The following is a 21,886-nucleotide window of genomic DNA, read 5'->3' on the forward strand; positions in this document are numbered from 1 at the left end:
GAAACCACAACACGGTAAGAGTTACACTCATTCAGTAATAAATACTGTAACTAAAATAATAATAATAATAATAATAATAATAATAATAATAATAATAATAAAGTGAGAGACAAGTGAAAGTCATTTTCTTTTCATAACCTCTGAACATCTACTGCTTATGTGTACTTGAGTTTCAAAAGTGTAAAACTACTAAAAGTGCAGATTTTAAATGAGTTTTATTATTGTTTACAATGTCTATTGTACAGTGTACTAATGTTGTTATTATGTTTATGAAACTAAAGATGAGGTAGTGTACTGTTGTATTATATTTTCCTGCAGTGATGTCATTGCTCATGGCTCCTCTACCTCTGATGTTTCTGCTCATGATTCCAGGTGAGCCTCTCTTTAAGAAAACGTTAAGAAATTAAGATGTATTGAACTTTTATGGTCCTGTTTGATTTAAAGACTAGTGTTTTCATAATGTTTTTTTCACAAATGTTGTGTTTCAGGAGTTTATGGTCAGTATTGGGGTGTGCGTTACGGCTATTCACACATCTGTGCACTAAAGGACTCATCAGTGATAATGAGATGCACTTATACATACCCTACTGGATATCGGATCAGGAAAGTGTTCTGGACCAAAACACTTGTTAAAAATGCTGATAATGAGTTTCCAGATCTGTCTAAGGACCCTGAATACAGTCAGAGGCTTCAGTATCTGGGAGATAAACAGCAGAACTGCACCATCAGACTGAGTCATGTGACACAGAAGGACGAACACAAGTACTATTTAAGATTCATCACTGATAAACCTGTTGGAAAATGGCTGGGCGAAGCAGGAGTGACTCTTACTGTGACAGGTGACTTTAATGAAGTTTCACTCTTCTTCTGTGCATTATGTTGAATAATAATCAGTGTATGACAGCAGCACTAGATATAATGTGTGTGTTGTGTTCAGATCTTCAGGTGGAGGCTCCTGAGAGAGTGACAGAGGGAGATTCAGTGCGTCTGACATGTAAAAGCAGCTGCGCTCTGACTGACAGAGCAACATTCATCTGGTACAGAAACTCACAGCCATTAACTGAGAGAAGAGACGGAAACAATCAACTCCTGCTGCAGTCAGTCAGAAGAGAGGATGCAGGCAGATACAGCTGTGCTCTACATGGACACAGTTACATCTCTCCTGCTGCTCTACATGAACACACTTACATCTCTCCTGCTGTTTATCTCAGTGTCATGTGTGAGTATATTCTATAAAGGTTTCATTCAAACTCACTTGACCCTCCTTTTCTTTAAAAAAGCATAAATCAGATTTACAGTCAGTACGTTTACATGGACAACAGTATTCCGATATTAACACGATTAAGACAATACCCTTGATTAAGAATCTACCATGTAAACAGAGATTTTTGTTTACCTTAATCCGGCTAAAGTCATACTCGAAGTAAACACAAATCAAATTAAGACGTGGAGTATTCCTATTTTAGTCGCATTATCAAAGTGCAGTATTGACATGTACACACCTTAATCACACTGTTACCGTCGTGCAGGACTTTTCGCCGCATTTTGCGACAGGATACACACACGGCAGTGTTCAACCATTTGACAGCAAACAAAAGAGCAAAACTGTATATGTTACCATGATGAAGACGAACTGTATGTTGATACGTGAAATTCTGGAGGGAACGTCAGATGGCGTCGCATGGGGACGTAATGACGTGTGCCATTAATCGATCTATGTACTATAACAGGGGTGGCAAACTCCGGTCCTGGAGAGCCACAGTCCTGCCGACATAAGCTTCAACCCATAAACGTTAAAAATGCTCTCTATTTCAATAGTACAGCCACTAGACGTGAACAATATTCATGTTAACATGATTTTAGGATGACGATTTCTTTTTAAAATGTATATAAAATTTTACAATTTTGTTCCATGCCATGACAACGCAAAGGTGCGGTCACCTTTATCATTGCTCGGCGAAATTTTGTGGGTGAAATCCACTCATATCAATAGGAATCAGCACTTGACTGAGCGTTTTCAATTCATTCCTATGGAAGAGGAGCTTCAGGCTCGTGTGAGAGCAGTTGACAGCATCAAAAACAGGGGTGGCATTCACTTATGAGAGTGTATGGCATAGGTATTCAAAACAGAGGAAATAAACAGCTTATGATGATGCTCATTAAAGATAATCCAAATAGTTTTAGATGGACAGATCTGAACATTGGTAGGTTCCTAATAAGGACAATTCATAGTAGTTGTGGGAGGTTTCTGATGAGTGCTGCTGTATATAAATGGCTACTTAATGCTGTTTTCTGTTAGTTTTAATTAATAATGCATTGAGGAGTCTAATATTTATTCTGCACTCTAAAAAATGCTGGGTTAAATACAACCCAGTGCTGGGTAAAATATGTACAAACCCAGCAATTGGGTTGTTTTGACCCAGCAGTTGGGTTACTACCCAGAAGGTTGGATTAAACATTTAACCCAACCACTGGGTCAAAACAACCCAATTGCTGGGTTTGTCCATATTTCACCCAGCACTGGGTTGTATTTAACCCAGCATTTTTTAGAGTGTATATTTTGATTCATAGTCTGTTAACTCTATGTGCTATCAACCCATTTTAAAAACCTGTTTGTTGGCGGTTGTCATGAAAGAGTCTGGCAGTGGTTTTGGACTGCCTGTCACAGTATGAATGGCAGATAGTTTGGTGAAGTGTGGTGATGTAAACAGCTTTGAAAAAAACAAACAAAAAAAAACATCAAATTTAAATAGTTCTGTTGCTGGAAACTTTGGAAAGCATTTTTTTTCTGACTTTCTATTGCTTTTGTATTGTGTTATCTGTAAGTCTCTGCATGTCTGTGGACTCTGTGTATTCTTTTAGTATAGTGGATTTTTGTGCACATTTGGTTGGTTGGGTTGTTGTATGAGCACAGGGAATTATGCCATACCCTAGGCTTTTGTGAAACACTGCCACTGGTCAAAAAGGTTGAGCAATGTTCGACTTCATGCAAATATCAAGCATTAACCACATGCCAGCCAGACACTGCAAGGTTCAGATAGTGACGCCTGTCTTGAGTGTGCAGATACTCTTAAAACGGATGTGATAAAAACTACACAACCTGTGTTATATCTTAACACACCTGTGTGTCAAGTTAAGGACAACACATTGTGTGTTAATTTCAACTCCAGTGTGATATTATTTTTAACAAAGGTTGATATTCTTCAAATATTTAACACACTAATGTGTCATAAATCACACAATTTAGCACATCTATGACACAAATTGTGTGATTTATGACAGTGTTAAATAAAAAGAGAGGTGTTAAAAACAACACAACCGGTGTTATATCATGTGTAACGGAAGAGGTCTGACGCAACAGGTTAGTATATCAATCAAGTTTATTTGGTCACAGAGAGTACGGGTGTAGGATCCAGGTGATGACACGGTGAGTGTATAGTTCGTAGGACAGTTTAAAGGATATGATGAGTGGAATGATCAGAGTCCTTTCCTTTGCAGGAGCTGGAATGCGAACGGGAAGAGCAACCCGTTTGTCTAAAAAAAGTTATTATTTAGAACAGAGATTTTTGTTTTTTGATGGGGATGGTGATGTTTTGTGAAATGAAACCAACATCTAAACCTGTTAATTCTCATTAAGAACTTGTGTATGACAGAAATAAAGTCAAACGGGTTAGTAATAAGTGAAGCTGATAAAGCTGTTTGTGGAGTTGTTTAATGCTGCTCTGCTGAGATCTTGACATATTTCATGTCTTTTATTTCAGTTGATTTCCTCTAAGGCTGTGACTAAGTCAGTTGTAGTTGTGTTTCTGTTTGTCTCTCTCTTTTTTCTGTTTCTCTTTCCTTCAGTAATTCTGCTTGTTAACATTCTCATTAATTTCAGCTCTGCTTCAGTGTTATGTTAACACTCTGTATTGTGGGACCAAATACACTCTGAGCAGTGTTAATCCCTGAAGGTCCTCCAAACAACGTCCCCCAACCCTTTAAAAACTCCACATCATGACCATCTCGGGAAACGTTCTGCGAACGTCATTGACACCGGCGGGACGCTCTGAGAATGCTCTGGGAACATTACATTTCTAGTGGGGAAATCCATATACCTGATATGAGTGCATCCACGTCATCCACCAGTGAAAAAAGAGACGCAAATTTGGTTAACAGCTTGTGGAGTGACGCAGGCAGCAATGTGATTGGATGATAGTTAACACATATTGTGTTGTTTCTCTCTCTCTCTCTTTCTTTTTACACATGATCAACTTAAAATTACACAAAATGTGTTAAAATGGCCATAACACACAAAAAATGTGTTATTAATTAACACATCCTTTTTGAGAGTGTAGTGCTGAGTTTATGCTGCAGTGCAGAAATCACATTGTTTAAAGTGTCAAATGTGTAAAAGTTAAATGTTATACTGGCTGGGTTTTCAAAAAGTGTATTAAACTGACTGCATATCTTTACTTTGGGCATTCGGAAACAAATCTTACCCAACTGTAATTGTGTGTATCTGTGAGGGGTCATTCCTATGTTCTCTAGATCACAGCAAAATCCCCAGTGTTATATTAACATGGCTCAGTGTTTCTATGAGTCCACACTCAAGGGATAGTTCACCCAAAACTGAAAATGACCCCATGATTTACTCACCCTCAAGCCATCCTAGGTGTATATGACTTTCTTCATTCAGACGAATACGATCAGAGTTATATTTAAAAAAATGTCCTGGCTCTTCAAAGCTTTATAATCGCAGTGAATGGGTGATATTCAATAGTCCAATAGTGTTGTGAATTTTACTCATTTGTTCTTTTTTTCTTTGTACTTCATCTCCCACAAATCCTAGTAAAATACATGTCCATATATGCTGCACTACATTACCCATATTCCCCTGGTTAAGGTCTATAAATAGACCGCACTTCCTTCCTTTGTTTCCTTTTGCATTGGTGAGGTGTGGATGCTTGAATGGACACCCAACCATGACCTTTGAGTCCTTTTCCTTAGGATGTGTCAATGACTTAAGACCATCCTGTTCATCCTGTCCATCCTGTTAGTCCTGTTCTTCTCTCAACATCTGACAATTTACATCTTGTGAATCTGTTCTGTGTGAATTTGTGAACTTCATGACATGAAAATTACTTAAGAGCAAAGGACTGGTGTTTTTCCAGTTTTTCGATCAGACACGCCACCAAGTTTCTACAACTTTGATGAACTTTGGATACTTTTAACATCTTATATCCAATAAATAGAAGTCCAATAAACTGTGCCAATCCATCATAAAAAGTGCTCCACACGACTTATTTTCTTTTCTTTTCTTTTCTTTTCTTTTCTTTTCTTTCCTTTTCGTGTGTGCGGTAACCAGTTTTGTTGCATGACACTTATTACCACACACACATGAAAACAAAAACTGTAAGTGTTGTGCCATGATGGGGGGGGAACTAATTTTCATGTTGCTAATTGTTTGAATGTGAAGCAATGCCAGACCCAGATCATATGTGCAAAATGCATCAGACTATTTGAGTTAGGAAAGTACAGCTGGTCACATTTATATATCTAATGTTCATGCTTTGACACTGACTTCATACTGTAGAACTGCATGAACAGTACTATACTTCTTCCGTAGATACTCCAGAGAATCCTGTGATCTTCATCAGTCCATCTGGTGAAATAATGGAGGGAGATTCAGTGACTCTGAGCTGCAGCAGTGATTCAAACCCACCTGCAGAAATCAGCTGGTTTAAAAGAGGAATGTTTGTAGGATCTGGAAGAATCTACAGCATCTCAAAGATCAGCTCTGATCACAGTGGAGAATACAAGTGCAAGTCCACCAATAAATATGGAGAGAAATACTCTAATGCTGTGACTTTAAACATCATGTGTGAGTTAAAGATGTTCAATAACTGTGACATTTAATCTTCTGTGATGTCAAATGTATTGTGATTGTTAGTGATATCAATTGTTTTTGTTTTGTTTTAGATCCTCCCAGGAACGTCTCAGTGTCTATAAATGGATCTGGTGAAGTAGAAGAAGATTCAGTGACTCTGATCTGCAACAGTGATTCAAACCCTCCTGCTCTGAACTTCAGCTGGTTTAAGGAGAATCAAAGCTCAGCTGTTGGATCTGGACAGAGTTTCAGTGCACTACAGAGTGGACGCTTCTACTGTGAGGCTCACAATCAACACGGATCTCAGAGATCAGCAGTTTTATCAGTGACCGGTGACATTTTTATTTTATAAAGGGTTCAAGAAAGTTGTGTAGCTTTGAGAGCCAATGTTAACTCATATTCTTCATCTTTCAGTGCCTCATGGTCTGCGTTGGCATGTCTGGTTGGGAATCACAGTGGCATTTGTAGGATTATTCATCATTATCATCATCATCGTGTTCATAATGTAAGTTTGATTCTCAATTACAGTGCAGGTGGAATTGCCCCATGTGATTATTAGTAATGAATCTTTAAAACACAACTTACACTTTGTAATGTCTATAAAACCAGGAGAAAACGAAGAGGTGCAAAAGCGGAAGTCGTCACAGTAAAACAGGTGAATCATCCAGACATGACTGGAAATATTTGTCATGTACTTTTAGCTAGGTTTCATATGTATAATAATTAATTTTCTTTCATTTCAGGATGATCTGTACTCTAACGTAAACGAGAGGGATGCTCACGTGTCTGAATCAGCCGTTTGTGATGATGCTCCGTATGCCAGCGTTTCATACAGCAAACCCAGAAGAGACAGAAACGAAGACGCTGAGGAGATCCAGTACGTGACCGTCCAAAACCCACCTGCAGAAATCAGCTGGTTTAAAAGAGGAATGTTTGTAGGATCTGGAAGAATCTACAGCATCTCAAAGATCAGCTCTGATCACAGTGGAGAATACAAGTGCAAGTCCACCAATAAATATGGAGAGAAATACTCTAATGCTGTGACTTTAAACATCATGTGTGAGTTAAAGATGTTCAATAACTGTGACATTTAATCTTCTGTGATGTCAAATGTATTGTGATTGTTAGTGATATCAATTGTTTTTGTTTTGTTTTAGATCCTCCCAGGAACGTCTCAGTGTCTATAAATGGATCTGGTGAAGTAGAAGAAGATTCAGTGACTCTGATCTGCAACAGTGATTCAAACCCTCCTGCTCTGAACTTCAGCTGGTTTAAGGAGAATCAAAGCTCAGCTGTTGGATCTGGACAGAGTTTCAGTGCACTACAGAGTGGACGCTTCTACTGTGAGGCTCACAATCAACACGGATCTCAGAGATCAGCAGTTTTATCAGTGACCGGTGACATTTTTATTTTATAAAGGGTTCAAGAAAGTTGTGTAGCTTTGAGAGCCAATGTTAACTCATATTCTTCATCTTTCAGTGCATCATGGTCTGGGTTGGCCTGTCTGGTTGGGAATCACAGTCACATGTGTAGGATTATTCATCATTATCATCATCATCGTGTTCATAATGTAAGTTTGATTCTCAATTACAGTGCAGGTGGAATTGCCCCATGTGATTATTAGTAATGAATCTTTAAAACACAACTTACACTTTGTAATGTCTATAAAACCAGGAGAAAACGAAGAGGTGCAAAAGCGGAAGTCGTCACAGTAAAACAGGTGAATCATCCAGACATGACTGGAAATATTTGTCATGTACTTTTAGCTAGGTTTCATATGTATAATAATTAATTTTCTTTCATTTCAGGATGATCTGTACTCTAACGTAAACGAGAGGGATGCTCACGTGTCTGAATCAGCCGTTTGTGATGATGCTCCGTATGCCAGCGTTTCATACAGCAAACCCAGAAGAGACAGAAACGAAGACGCTGAGGAGATCCAGTACGTGACCGTCCAACATCACAAAACCAAACCGACGCAGAGAGCAGAGGAGAACGAAAACCAGTACGGCAATCTCAGAATTCACCAGCCTGCTGCTGCCGTGAGGTGCTCAAATACAAATTCTGTCATCATCTGCTCTGTTATGATAATGATGAAAGGAGAAATGTATAGTTCTTTAAACTTGGACCTAAATAATGCTAAACCAGAAACGTGACATACAAGATGGCTGTATTTTTTTTTAATGACTTCATCATCATGCATAACATCATTGTGTTTCTGTTTTTTCTTGATTTTATTTTGTTTTAGGCGATCAGATGTGAAGACTGTGGAAGAGGACTCTGCGATCTACAGCAGCATCAAATGAATGACAGACCATCATGAAGCCTGTGTTTAGACATCAATCTGGACTGCTGGGAAGAGCAAAAGCCACAAATATTTGCTGAATATGAACAAATATTAATTAATGTCCTTGAAAGTTTGGCTGTTTAATTTAGCATGCAGTTGAACTAAATGTATGGCATATTATTTATTAAATCAGGTGAACAGATGAGCAGGAAACAAAAAAGCCAAAACTAAAAAAAGATGTTGTGATGTGGCGTGGTAATGTGTTTGTTAAAGATTTTGACTTTTGATTGCAAACGTTTCTGTGACCAAATAAATGAACGTATCAATTTAATCGAGCTCAAGCTCCAGTTGTTCATGATTTCAGTTATTTAAATCTTTATTTACTTCTATTGTAGCCCAGGCAGTCAATTCCAGATCATTGCAGAGCTAAACTCAAAGCAAAATACCTAGTTGTAATCATTGCCTTGTGAGCTGCACTAAACGGGGTTAAACGCAAAAAAACAAAACAAAAAAAATAAAATAACGTGCCATATGTGATTGCTGGGTTACTATTAATATCCTGAACCGCCAGAGGTCGCTGTATACCTAAAAGTGCCAGCGGGTAAATTTTACCCAGGCATATGACAGCTGTTTTTGAATGGCTAAAGAACATATTATTTCACTGTATTATGCTACTGTCTTCACAAATAAGTGTCTAGAGTCATGAAATGTTTATGTCTAGTCATCAACTATATTTTTATCCTGTTGTTTTATGTTCAAGACTTTTTAATGCAGGCTACACTAATCCATAATGGTCAGTAGCTAAAAAAAGCTAAAACATTTTTTTTTTTTTAATTCTGCACTGACAACGGAAATTAGAAGGTACTTAGCCTATATACTTGGGTGGTTTAATATTATAATACAATGTCATTAATCAACATATTAAGATAACCTATGTTATTTAAATTACTAAAATAGCCTATAGACAATAATAATTCACCACACTGCATAGGATGATGCGATGACAAATTCAAGCGCACAGCTTCACCAAAATATTTATTAATTTGTTTAGTTATAGCATTTATAATTTGAATAAGAGAACAACACCATTAAACTTTGGGTAATCAAAAAAATGGTTTTATTCATTACATCATATAGATCTATTTTTTTTTTTTCTTCAGGAAACGGCCAGACTAGTATAGCAACACAGTAGCGAACAATAAACGATATGGCAAGACAAAAATTAAATAATTAAACCAAAGTTTGACCAATTAGAGTAACCTGAGGCTAAAACATGTAAATATAATATCTGGATCACTGTCAGATGAGCCGTCAGATGCTAAGCCGACCCGAAACTGATAACCGCTAAATCAGTGAGTGAATGGCGTTGCCTAGAAATGTACAAAGTTAAAACGTAAGCGGCAAGAAAATGACTGGCGCTTATAGGTATAAATGCCCCGTTTTTTGATCTGGTTTTATCTAAATAATTTTTAACAACATTGGATTGTAAATTACATAATTTTAGTAAAAGTCAATGACTGGGAGACTTTAATGTTTTATTTTAAATCCGTTATGTACATTTGAAAAACAGCCACGAGTAAAATTTATCCCGTGGCAGTTCTAGTGTTAAATAATTATATAAACAAGAAAATGGAAGAAACAGTGGATACAAATAGAGTTTGATCAGTTGTTTAATTGACTGTCAATGATTATTTGTAGTTTTAAGAAAAGTTCCAAATCAGTTTGACTAAAACAACAGTTTAAGCTATGGAGCCCCTAAAGGGACATAAATATGAAAAAATATATGTCAATGTTTTTGCTTTCGCTAACACATTTTTGAATTCCCTGAGAAACTTTTGTGAACAAGTGCAAAAGCACTAAAAAAAATGTCTGTTATGTACATTTGAAAAACAGCCACGAGTAAAATTTATCCCGTGGCAGTTCTAGTGTTAAATAATTATATAAACAGGAAAATGGAAGAAACAGTGGATACAAATAGAGTTTGATCAGTTGTTTAATTGACTGTCAATGATTATTTGTAGTTTTAAGAAAAGTTCCAAATCAGTTTGACTAAAACAACAGTTTAAGCTATGGAGCCCCTAAAGGGACATAAATATGAAAAAATATATGTCAATGTTTTTGCTTTCGCTAACACATTTTTGAATTCCCTGAGAAACTTTTGTGAACAAGTGCAAAAGCACTAAAAAAAATAAAAATAATATATATATATACTCATACTTTTTCCCATCACATGTCCATTTAGAGGCAACATTACAATCAATGTTGATTATTTAGATCAGTGATGAATGTTGAGGCACTGTCAGTGGGCTCTGATTCATCGCAGAGGATGGGATTCTGGTTGGGTTAATTTCCTGTCCCACCAACCTCCTATCAATGCTTTTTCCGCCAGTAAACTGAAGGCAAAAAGGAAATCTCTCAATGATATTCAAAAATAACTTGTCTGTCTGTGGTCAAAATGATGACATCCAGTCTTACGCAATACATGTTTCAAAATTCTTCAGAAAATGTTTCCAGGAAGAAACGGTAGCCAGTTTAAATTTGAAAGCAAACAGTGTTAAGCATGTGAAATCAGTTTAACATCTGCTGGAGATCAGAATCACCTGAAAACGGTAAGAGTTCATGTATGAATATTAATATGTGAATATAGTCCGATTAATAGTGTTGTAGAAACCACTGACTTAATACAATATATTCTCACTGAAAAGTGATTTATAGAGATGTTTTTGAAGCTAAAGTTTGCTTTCAAAATGATGATTGTGTATGTTATGTCATTGTTTTTGTAGTGATGCCAGTCAGAATGACTCCTCTTCCTCTGGTGTTTCTGCTCATTCATGGTGAGTCACTGGATAATTAACAAACGTTACATAGTCGCTTAATAAACCTGTTAAATAAACCTCTTCTTTGTGAATTTATTTAGCTAAGGTTATGCAAATCATTGGACTTTTTTTGTTCAATATTGGACTCAATCTTTTTTTTTTTGTATTAATCAAAAATACAAAATCATGTAAACTTTAGTCAAAGCTCTCTCTCACACAAATTAAAATGTACCATGTTAAAATTAATGAACAAGTTTGTGACAGCATAAAGATTTTGGATAACATGAGGAACTTATGAGAGAATCGTTTTGGGTGAACAATCCCTTTAATATGTGTTTCAGGAGTTTATGGTCAGTATTGGGGTATGCGTTACGGCTCTTCACACATCTGTGCACTAAAGGACTCATCAGTGATAATGAGCTGCACTTATACATACCCTACTGGATATAAGAGCAGGAAAGTGTTCTGGACCAAAACAAAAGTAGATAATGTAGAGCCTTCAGATCTGTCTGAGGATCCTGAATACAGTCAGACGATTCAGTATCTGGGAGATAAACAGAAGAACTGCACCATCAGACTGAGTCATGTGACACAGAAGGATGAACGCATGTACTATTTCAGATTCACAGCTATTAAACCTGATAAGAAATGGCTTGGTCATCCAGGAGTGACTCTTACTGTCACAGGTGAGATGACCATGTGGGAAAACTTTATAAACCACTTTAATAAATACGGTTTACAAAGTGGTTTCAATTCTGGCACTCGTAGACATGAAGAATCAGCATGTGAATCTCAGCAATGGTGACAAAATATTTTGATAATTTTGATATGATTTTTGAAACAACATGAAACAAGGCAGTAAAAAGTCACAACAAAAATCAAAGCAAATAGTAAGAATAAAAGAAAATCCTGAGACAATGCAGCTGCATAATTTATTCATGTTGCAATGCATGCTGGGAGCCATGGGTGAGTTATGATTGGTGCACCCAGAATGCAATGCAACATGAATCTGTCTGATGATCGTCACCATTGTTGAGATTCATATGCTGATTCTTGATGTCTGCGTGTCTAAACAATACAGATGTTCTAAACTGGTGTGCAAAATGTTTTTAAAGTTCTTCATATTGTTTAAAATGTTAAGGGTCAAGAGACCAACTAAAGACTTATCTCCACAACGGTGACTTTATTATTTTCAATAAACATTAACATCTAAACCTCTGTTAATTCTTAATAAGACATTTTTAGATGCATGACAAAAAAGTCAAACTGGTTAGTAATGCATGAAGCTGGTGATGCTGTTTGTGGAGATAATTAATCATCTTCTGCTGAGATCTTGAGAGATTTAATGTTGTCTTTTATTTCAGTTGATTTCATCTAAGGGTATGGCTGAAGTCAGTTATACTTCTTGTGTTTCTCTTTTCTTCAGTGATTCTGCTTGTTAACAGCAGCTGTTCATCACTAATGCTCAATCAGCACTTAATTAATCACATAATTATCTCATTAACTTTAACACTGCTTCAGTGTTACTTTAACACTCTTGTAGAGTGGGACCATATATGCTCCAAGCAGTGTTCATTTAACACTCAGGATTTTACTGTGTACATGTGCAAAAGAGTTTGCCTTCAAAAGTGAGGTAATCTATCAAATAATCAATGTGTCTTTCACATAGTCTGTCCATCCCAGACCTGCTGTTCATCAGTCGGGCTCTTCTGAATATGAGAATCTGTCAGTAAGTGTGAGATCCACGGGTCTTCTCAATATAATCAACAAAGAAAGAAACTACTCAATAGATATTAAACAGTCTTTTCTTTCTGTTACATTGTTATATGAGTCGTTTCATTGACATAATTTAGTTTTTTCTTTTTAATTGTGAAATAAATGTTTGCAGACCTTTGTAAATCTGTTTCGCTTGTCTTATTTCTGTTGTAGCCACACAGCAAGACGCCGCAGTAAGATGAAGCACAAGGTAAACTTCACTCAACTTTTGTCACGCTTCGCTAAACACCCACATCACAACTCCTGATGAAAATGAACGTGCCTCCTTAGCCTCCCATGCCGGACACCCGGGTTTGAGTCCCGCTCAGAGGGGATACATGTAGACTATATAAAAACAAATATATTCATAAAAGATTGCACTTGTATATTTAGTTCTAGATATTCTGTGAGTGTATTTCAGGATATTGTGGACTTTGTCAACACACAACCGAAAATGTAATCTGTTATTAAGAAAAAGCACACAAGAAACTCATTTTGAGAAATCATGATGAAGAAAACCATGACACAAAACCTGAGGCCTATAAACCTCAAAATGTTTATACTTTCTTCTCTGAGGTGAATATTTCTGTTGTGAGAGAGTCAGTGAAAGAATAATGTAAGCTATTCCAAACTAAGTTACACTTGTGTTAATAAAAATGATTTAACCTACAGCTGATTTAATAATTTAAAACTAAATACATTAAATCATTTTGTTGTTTATAATTATTTCTTTATCATTTACCAGCAGGCCCAATTCCATAATCAAAAGGGTGCTTCAGACATTAGTTAGGGTGCTCTAGCATTTATGCACACTTAGTTGGATATATCATATTTTTGTCACATCCACTGTAATTTTTGAACAAGAATCCCACATTTATATGTGGAAATCACTTTTGAAACGTTGCGCCTTATACTGTTTGTGGCCGCCTGTCCTCTTAGCAGCATGAAACCCAATATATCAGTGAATACTTAACTGTAACCCTGCAATGATATACTCTTAATTAATCACAAGGTATTTATCTATCATTCAGCAACTGAAAAACAGCTTAATATGGGCCCACCACACACACACACACACACACACACACATGTTGGTTTCTATGGTTTACGGGGACTCTCCCGTAATGGTTTTTAAACTGTAAAAACTGTATTTTCTTTTGCCCTAAACCAACCCTACACCTAAACTTAGCTCTCACAGGAAACTGCACATTTTTTAGATAAAAAAAAAACAAAACACCATTGAGTATGTTTTTTAAGCCTTTTGAATTACGGGGACACAGTAAGTGTCCTCATAAACCACCTTCACATTGTAATACCTATGTCATTCCCATGTCATTATACAAATTTGTGTCCTCATAAACCACATAAACATGCACACACACACACACACATACAGGCTTGAAATGTCGCTGGAGGGCGTTGAGGACCGCACAACAAAATCCCCGGTGTTAAATTAACACTGCTGGGTATCTATGGTCATGTCCACACATACACAGGTATTTTTATAAAAGGTTTTCCTTCCGTTTAAAAAAAAAATCTCCGTCCACATGAAAACGCAAACGCATGCTATGAAGCACTGTCAAGAGCATGCCAAACCAACAGGTGACAATATAATCTCAACCGTAAAGCCATGTTGGCCAATCAGAAGCCTGAAAAAGTTTCCAGTAGGCGGAGATAACAGCACAGGCTCCGACGACACAAGTGCACCCCTGATCTATGCACTTCTTTTCCCAGCTCTGCTCTCACTCCCTTGACTGACATCAGCCCTGGCCAATCACAGTTGCCATACCTGACACGAGACGGGATTAAGTCATTTTTTAACTAGTGATAACGTTAAATCAAACACAATTTACTGACACGAACATGTCTGAACAGATACCCTTTTTTAACAATAGAAACACTAATGTCACAAGGCAATAAATAAATATTAATAAAGGATAATACTACTAATAAAACCATGTAGAAATTATCCCGGGGTTACATCGATATATCAACTTTGCTGCATAATCAAATTCTCAATGTAAACATATTATGCACAGATTCTGTACATCAATAAATTTGATTCACTGACCAGTTACTGACAAATCAAAATTTGGTCAGATCATTTTTTGCCTACTCCAGTTGTGTGGGCAGGAGTAAAAAAAAAGAGGAAGGGACATAATCTGTTTGCACAGTCTTTTTAAAATACACAGTGTTGATGTGAAATTCATCAGTTTAACGCCTGCTGGAGATCAGACTCACCAGAACACGGTAATAGTTACCTGAATAATATGTGAATAGCTATCATTTGATTAATACTGTTGTGGAGACCAATGAGAAATATCCTCAATCCAAGTTCAACAAACAGATGGTGCTTTATGTAGATATTTTTTAAGCTAAAGATTGTGCTTTTCTCATGATGTGTGTGTTATATTGTAGTGATGCCAGTCACAATGGCTCCTCCTCTTTCTCTGGTGTTTCTGCTCATGATTTATGGTAAGTCTCTCTTATTGGAGAATCAAGAAACAGTATGTTGTTGCAAATGTAATTAACTTCTGTGTGACTCTCTTTAACTGGGGGTCTGCAAGTCATTGGACCCCCTGTTGAATGTTTCACTTTTTTTTCTGCATTAAAAACAGTGTATCACCACTAGCGGCTCCTGACCATAAATTTAGGTAGGGCAGATGCTGGGTCTTAGTGCTAGTTTAAGATAAACAGTTTATATTGTAATCACTGAACACATGCGGACACACTTAGCGCAGAGATCTGGTGTCATTGCGTAATACAGCCTGAGAGTGGCCCTCTATTGTTGATTGACAGGGTTTATGTACATGAGACATGCATAGAATGCTAGTAGAATTGACCATATGCAAGATTACTTCCTGGTTTTAGATAAGCCAGCTTAGTCATTTCCCGTCAACTGTACTGTGCTGTAAGGGGAGCGCCCTTTGCTCGGTTTCTCTAAATAATCCATTCACAATTCGAAGAAAAGTTTTGTTTGTCTAAAGAGGACCAAGGCGGATCTCAGCAGAAGATGATTAATAATCTCCACAAACAGCATCACCAGCTTCACTCATTACTAACCACTTTGACTTTTTTTGTCATGCGTCTAAAAATGTCTTAAGAATTAACAGAGGTTTAGATGTTAATGTTTATTGAAAATAATAAAGTCACCGTTGTGGAGATAACTCTTTAATTGGGCTCTTGACCCTTGACTTTTTAGCATTAGTTTTTCTCTGGTTGCTGTAACTGTGTTTATGAAACACATTTGTTATGGCAAGAAAAACCAAAAGAAAATGTGATCAGACGCAACCGGGAGGGGCTCACCTCGTCGCCGGCGGAAGTCCTCAATCAGAGTCTGGTCCAAAATATCCCGAGCCAGAATCCAACTCCTCTCCTCAGGACCGTAGCCCTCCCTGTCCACCAGATACTGAAAACCCGACCACGGCGTCTAACGTCCAAAAGCTTTCTCACAGTGTAAACTGGAGTACCATCCACTAGACGGGGGGGGGGACCTAAACACAGGCTTGACCCTGGACACATGAAAGACAAGGTGAAGCTGACCAAGAGTGGGAGTAAGCTTGAGCTGCACTGCCACTGGACTCAGGACCTTGGTGATGCGATATGTCCCAATAAACCTGGGTGCCAGCTATTCAACCCACGATAGCTGCTGACTCCAGGAGCTCGGACTCTGTGATGCTAGGCAGTGGAGAGCTCGCTCGAGATCCTGGTTGGCTCGCTCGGCCTGCCCGTTGGTCTGAGGGTGAAAACCTGAAGACAGACTCGTAGAGGCCCCGATCTGTCTACAGAACTCTTTCCAAAACCGGGAGACGAATTGTGGTCCTTTGTCGGAGACCACATCAACCGGAAGACCATGGATCCGGAAGACGTGGTCCACGACCACCTGAGCTGTCTCCTTGGCGGAGGGGAGTTTGGGTAAGGGGATAAAATGGGCCGCCTTGGAGAAGCGGTCCACCACCGTCAGAATCACGGTGTTACCTCTCGACGGGGGAAGACCAGTGACGAAATCAAGGGCCAGATGTGACCATGGACGAGAGGGAATGGGTAAAGGCTGTAACAGACCAACAGGAGACTGGTTAGATGTCTTATTCTGAGCGCAAACTGAGCAAGCCAGCACAAACTGCCTGACATCTTGGGCCATGGATGGCCACCAAAATCGCTGACGGATGGCAGCCAGCGACCTCCGAACCCCCGGATGACAGGCTGCTCTGGACTCATGACCCCACAGAAGGACCTCGGGACACAGCGCAGCCGGCACAAACAACCGACCCCCTGGACACCCCCTTGGGATCGCCTATAGAAGTTGGCAAACCCCAAGAACCGCTGCAACGCCTTCCGCGAGTCAGGGGTTGGCAACTCAGCCACGGCCCTTACCTTAGCTGGATCAGCTTTGATCCCCTCCGTCGAGATTATATGCCCCAAGAACGAAACAGACTTGGCATGGAACATGCACTTCTCCGCCTTGACGTACAGCTGGTTCTCTAGCAGCCATTGTAGCACCTGACAGACATGTTGAGGGTGGGCCTGCAAAGAGGGAGAGAAGATGAGAATATCATCAAGGTACACAAAGACAAATCTGTTCACCATGTCTCTCAACACATCGTTCACCAGGGCCTGGAAGACAGCTGGGGCGTTAGTGAGCCCGAAGGGTAGGACCCGGTATTCAAAGTGTCCCGTTGGGGTGTTGAATGCTGTCTTCCACTCATCCCCCTCACGTATACGGATCAAATGGTAGGCATTACGGAGGTCTAGCTTGGTAAAGACCCTGGCTCCCTGTAGCAACTCAAAGGCTGATGACATCAAAGGCAGAGGATACCTGTTTCTTGTAGTGATGTCATTAAGGCCCCGGTAGTCAATGCAGGGTCACAGGGAGCCATCCTTCTTAACGAAGAAGAACCCATCCCCAGCGGGTGAGGAAGAGGGTCGGATGAGGCCGGCATTTAAGGATTCCTGAATATATTTGTCCATGGCCTCCCTCTCAGGACTGGATAGGGAATACAGACAACCCTTAGGCGGAAAAGTGCCTGGGAGGAGATTGATGGCACAGTCATACGGCTGATGAGGTGGTAAGGATGTGGCCCGGGACTTACTGAAGACCCGACAAAGATCGCGGTACCCCTCCGGGACCCCGGCGAGATCGAGCTCCTCAACCTGAAAAACAGAAGACGCAGAGCCAGGAGACAAGGCAGCACCCAAACAAGACGCAAGACAAGACTGACTCCAAGAGAACACAGAATTGCCAGACCAATCCACGTGAGGGTTGTGCTGCACCAGCCACGGGTGCCCTAGGACAATGGGAGCACCTGGGGAATCTAGGAGGTACAGCTCAATCACCTCACGGTGATTGCCAGAGACAATAAGACTTACGGAAGGAGTGGAATGGGTAATGGAGGAGATGAGGAGACCATTAAGGGAGCGGACAGAGATAGGAGAGGGAAGTGGAATGGCAGGAATACCCCACAATGCAGCAACAGAGGCATCCAGGAAGTTGCCTTCGGCACCCGAGTCAACCACTGCAGAACAGGAATGGAAGGTGTCCTTATACTGAACAGAGACTTTGAGCAGGGTACGTGAGATGGGGGAGTCGAGATAAGGAGTAGCGCCCACCAGGATCCCCCGGATTACTGATGGGCTCCGGCTTTTAAAGGACACTGGATAGCCTGATGGCCTGGCTTCCCGCAGTACAGGCAAAGTCCCCGAGTCAACCGATCCTGCTTCTCCTTAGGGATAAGGCGAAGACGCCCCACTTGTATGGGCTCTGGGTCTGTTGAAGGAGACGAGGAGGTGGGAGCAGCACTGGAGGCACCCTCCTCCAACATCCATGAGGATTGAGCTGCCCACCGCTGGCGTCGACGATGAAGGCGCCCCTCAACACGGAGTGCCAGCTCCACAAGGGTGTCAAAATCATGAGGCAGCTCGTGAGTAACGATCTCATCCTGGATGTCGTCGTCCAACCCCTCCCGAAACCTTGCACGTAAAGCCGCCTCGTTCCAGTCACAGACGGCCGCCAGAGTTCTGAACTGGATAGAGTAATCCGTAACTGAACGTCTGCCCTGACTCAACCGCGCCAACTGTGAGGATGCCTCATCGCCCTGAGCAGAGCGGTCAAACAGCTTGATCATCTCAGCTCTGAAATCCTTGAATGTGGCACAGAATGGAGCACGAGCATCCACACAGCCGTTGCCCAGTCCCGGGCCTTTCCTTTCAGGAGGGTGATAACAAATGCTACTTGGGACTCCTCTGTAGCATAGCGGTGAGGCTGGAGTGTGAAGACAAGAAAGCACTGGGACAGGAAGGCCCGGCAGGAGTTGGGATCCCCCTCGTATGGACTATTAACATGGGGTTCAGGCTCCGCATGAGACAGAGAATGACCAAACGTAGCAGCTGATCTGCTGGCCAAAGCCTCCCGCTGGAGTTCTTGTATTTGGACATTGAGATCTGCTACTTGGGCTGTCAGGCACTCAACCTCACTTGAAATGGCAGTTAACTGACTGGAATGCTGTCCCAGAAGAATGCCTTGCTGACTTACTGCGACTCTGACTTGGTCTGCACCTGCTGAATCTATCACTGGTCAGACCGTTCTGTCAGGGAAAATACAGATTCAGTTTGCAGGTAACAGAAAAAGTTTATAACGCTCTCACTAAGCAATAGGGAAAAATCAACAGGAACACAAAAATAGAGGAAGTCCAAATCAAAGTCCACAGGATCAGGAAAGAGCCTCTCAGCAGGGACCGATCCTAGCGTCATCCGCGACGCAGCGTCAAAGTTGCACTGACCAGAGCGTCGTTCGTGACGCAGCATTGAAGACTCACTGAGCTCCCCGATGAGAGCGTTGAGCGTGCAGAGAGGGGCTAGGGCGATGTCTCAGAATCTCGACAGAGCTAGAGATAGCCAGGGCAGGTAGCAGAACAGATATCGACTGGCAGGATGAGAAGGAGAAGTTCAAAAACAAAAACAAAACAGTACTCAGGCCTAAAAAGACACAACACGTCAAGACAAAGCAAACATGACAAAAAGGTCACGAGCGAAGCGTTGCACAACATACAACAACGGTCTGACAAAAGACTGAGCACGAGATTATCTAAAATAGGGGAGGGCTAATGAGGAATGAATGGCAACAGGTGTGACAGAAAACACAAAAGAGAATTAAGGACAACGAGTGGGAGGGGACAACGCTACACAGACCGCGGAGCACATGGTGAGCTGTCAAAACAAAACCCATGTGCTCAGAGACCAAGCACACAGACACAGAAAAAGACAAAACACAGCAGATCAGACCAAAGTCATGACATTTTCGTCTGAAATCTTTTATCACCATAATTATTTATGTGGTGTAATGTTGTGTAATAAGTGGTATGACTGCACCGTTTCCCTTAAATGTCCGTCTAGTTTGAACTTGCCGCTTGCTCGCAACTGCTGTGTTCACGGAAGCTTTGTGTTCAAATATTTCAACTCAAATCAATATTTCGTGTCTACTTATTTACTTATGTGGCAAGTAGCCGTGTAATAAGCAGGATAATGTACATCCAGCCGGTTGTTATCACAGAATAACCCCCTTCAGGGTGTTACAAGATCACCCTGTCGGGGATTATTCTGCGATAACAACCGGCTGGATGTTTATCATCCCTTACATATTTAACATATTTAATTTGTATTTACCTATATAGGTAATTAAATAATTCACCATTACTGTTGTCTGGGCTTATTTATTTATTTATTTTTAATGTCAAGTGACTTTGTGACTTCCTGCACTTGCTATACTTTATACTTTAGTGCAGTAAAGTACTAACATTGTTATAATATTAACATATAATAATAAAGTTATAATATTCATTTTATAATAAATCCAAAAGCAAGATGTGAAAAAACTAGGGTGTTGAAATGGCAGCTGCAGCCAATGAGTGATCCTTTGCTGACATCTATCGGCTATACTGGTAATCATGTCATTTTCATCTTAAAAAGTCTTTATTTTCCGCCAAGAGACACGTTTTTGGCACATTTCTTCATGTCGTCTTCATGAATGAAAAGTGAACCTTTAATAAAGTGAGTTTTACTGCACAGCTGTAGATTTGAGAAATAATAAAGGCTTTTTGTTACAATTTAAAAAATGTGTTAATGGCTATAAAGGTAAGATATTGATTATCAAGAATACCATTATGATGTCGTTTAAAAGATTAGCCTAATCGACTAAACAGTTACGATAGTGTGTATTTGTCAGCATTTAAATGTAGGCCATTATTTACGGTGTTGCAATTATTTTGTTTCTCAGTTTCTGATAAGAACGAGGCAGGAGAGATTTCTTTGAGAGTCTTTACCTATATTATAGCACATATAAAATGAGCTTCAGCAGAAGTTTACAAGCTGGCTTATCTTTATGTAGAAGTTCTAAAGAGCGCTCCGTGCATATGGTCAATTGCCTAAATATAGTATCTATTACCTCTAAATGCTGATTTAAAATGTTACAAGTAGTGGAGGAATTCAGGTGATGAGAAGAAAGCCATGTCTATTCTCAGAACAAACAGAAAACAAACAGAACTTACTCATTGTTAAACTTTTTGAGAAATGTGTCTTTGTTTTGAAAACTGAATTAATGGTTTGGGGGGGAGAAGTGCCAACTAAAATCAGTTATATTAACAATCGAGAAAACTGCAATAAGACTAGATTCTTACCTAACTCTGCTATTAGTTTCCGTGATCGGCATCTTCTTATTGATTTCATGTTATTGTTACGCCTTATATCCATGATGAAAGTGGAGCGAGAAGTTGGAGAATCGGAACACCAAACAATTAGACATATCCGGACGGGATTAGATTTCTCAGAGGACTTCTGAGTTACCTGAAAAGCAGTAATTATCTGATTCACGAACAAATGTAAAAACAATTTGTTAGTGAACTGGGCCGCGCTTTGTGGTTTTGACTCAAAAAGATCCAGTTTATAAGATTAATTTGTTAATTAAGCTGACTACACTGGCACGCTGCGTGCGTGGAGATATTGGCTGTTGAGATATAAGACGTGTTTTTGCCATTATTTTGCGTTACTCTGTCATCGCCGCGGCTGAAAAGTAGCACATGAAACATTGCTTACATTTATATTTTATTCTGTGATAATTCTGGGGTGGCAGGTGGGGTGGCACAGCTTTTTCTTAGGGTGGCAGTTGCC

At 39.7% G+C, this 21,886-nt stretch overlaps 2 protein-coding genes and 1 long non-coding RNA gene across 3 annotated transcripts in view; all 3 read left to right on the forward strand.

Moving 5' to 3' along the window:
• The first annotated feature begins 320 nt into the window (after positions 1-320).
• On the forward strand, positions 321-8,404 carry LOC107707718 (B-cell receptor CD22-like). Its single transcript, XM_016511810.1, has 11 exons — positions 321-372; positions 489-839; positions 938-1,219; positions 5,609-5,863; positions 5,962-6,060; positions 6,776-6,928; positions 7,027-7,266; positions 7,349-7,439; positions 7,544-7,589; positions 7,678-7,916; positions 8,118-8,404. The coding sequence occupies exons 1-11, from the start codon at positions 321-323 to the stop codon at positions 8,173-8,175; spliced, it is 1,866 nt and encodes a 621-aa protein (XP_016367296.1). The 3' UTR covers positions 8,176-8,404.
• Positions 6,360-6,714, forward strand: LOC107707721 (uncharacterized). Its single transcript, XR_001636290.1, has 3 exons — positions 6,360-6,374; positions 6,479-6,524; positions 6,613-6,714. It is a non-coding gene; the product is annotated as an uncharacterized LOC107707721 (long non-coding RNA).
• A 2,537-nt stretch (positions 8,405-10,941) lies between the features above and the next one.
• The window catches only part of LOC107707717 (B-cell receptor CD22-like), a 65,027-nt gene continuing 54,082 nt past the window's right edge, over positions 10,942-21,886 (forward strand). The window contains exons 1-2 of the mRNA XM_016511809.1: positions 10,942-10,990; positions 11,314-11,658. Coding sequence (XP_016367295.1) covers positions 10,942-10,990; positions 11,314-11,658 — 394 coding nt within the window. The remainder of the gene's footprint in view (positions 10,991-11,313; positions 11,659-21,886) is intronic.

This window comes from Sinocyclocheilus rhinocerous, unplaced genomic scaffold, assembly GCF_001515625.1.
Source record: "Sinocyclocheilus rhinocerous isolate Xijiao unplaced genomic scaffold, SAMN03320098_v1.1 scaffold655, whole genome shotgun sequence".
Lineage (NCBI taxonomy): Eukaryota > Metazoa > Chordata > Actinopteri > Cypriniformes > Cyprinidae > Sinocyclocheilus > Sinocyclocheilus rhinocerous.

Excerpts from the sequence above, each read along its gene's own strand:
- LOC107707718 (XM_016511810.1), top strand. The coding sequence starts at position 321 with ATGTCATTGCTCATGGCTCCTCTACCTCTGATGTTTCTGCTCATGATT. Across the intron at positions 6,061-6,775 it reads TGATTCAAACCCTCCTGCTC|AAATCAGCTGGTTTAAAAGA; the intron begins TGAACTTCAGCT and ends ACCCACCTGCAG. Across the intron at positions 7,440-7,543 it reads ATCATCATCGTGTTCATAAT|GAGAAAACGAAGAGGTGCAA; the intron begins GTAAGTTTGATT and ends CTATAAAACCAG.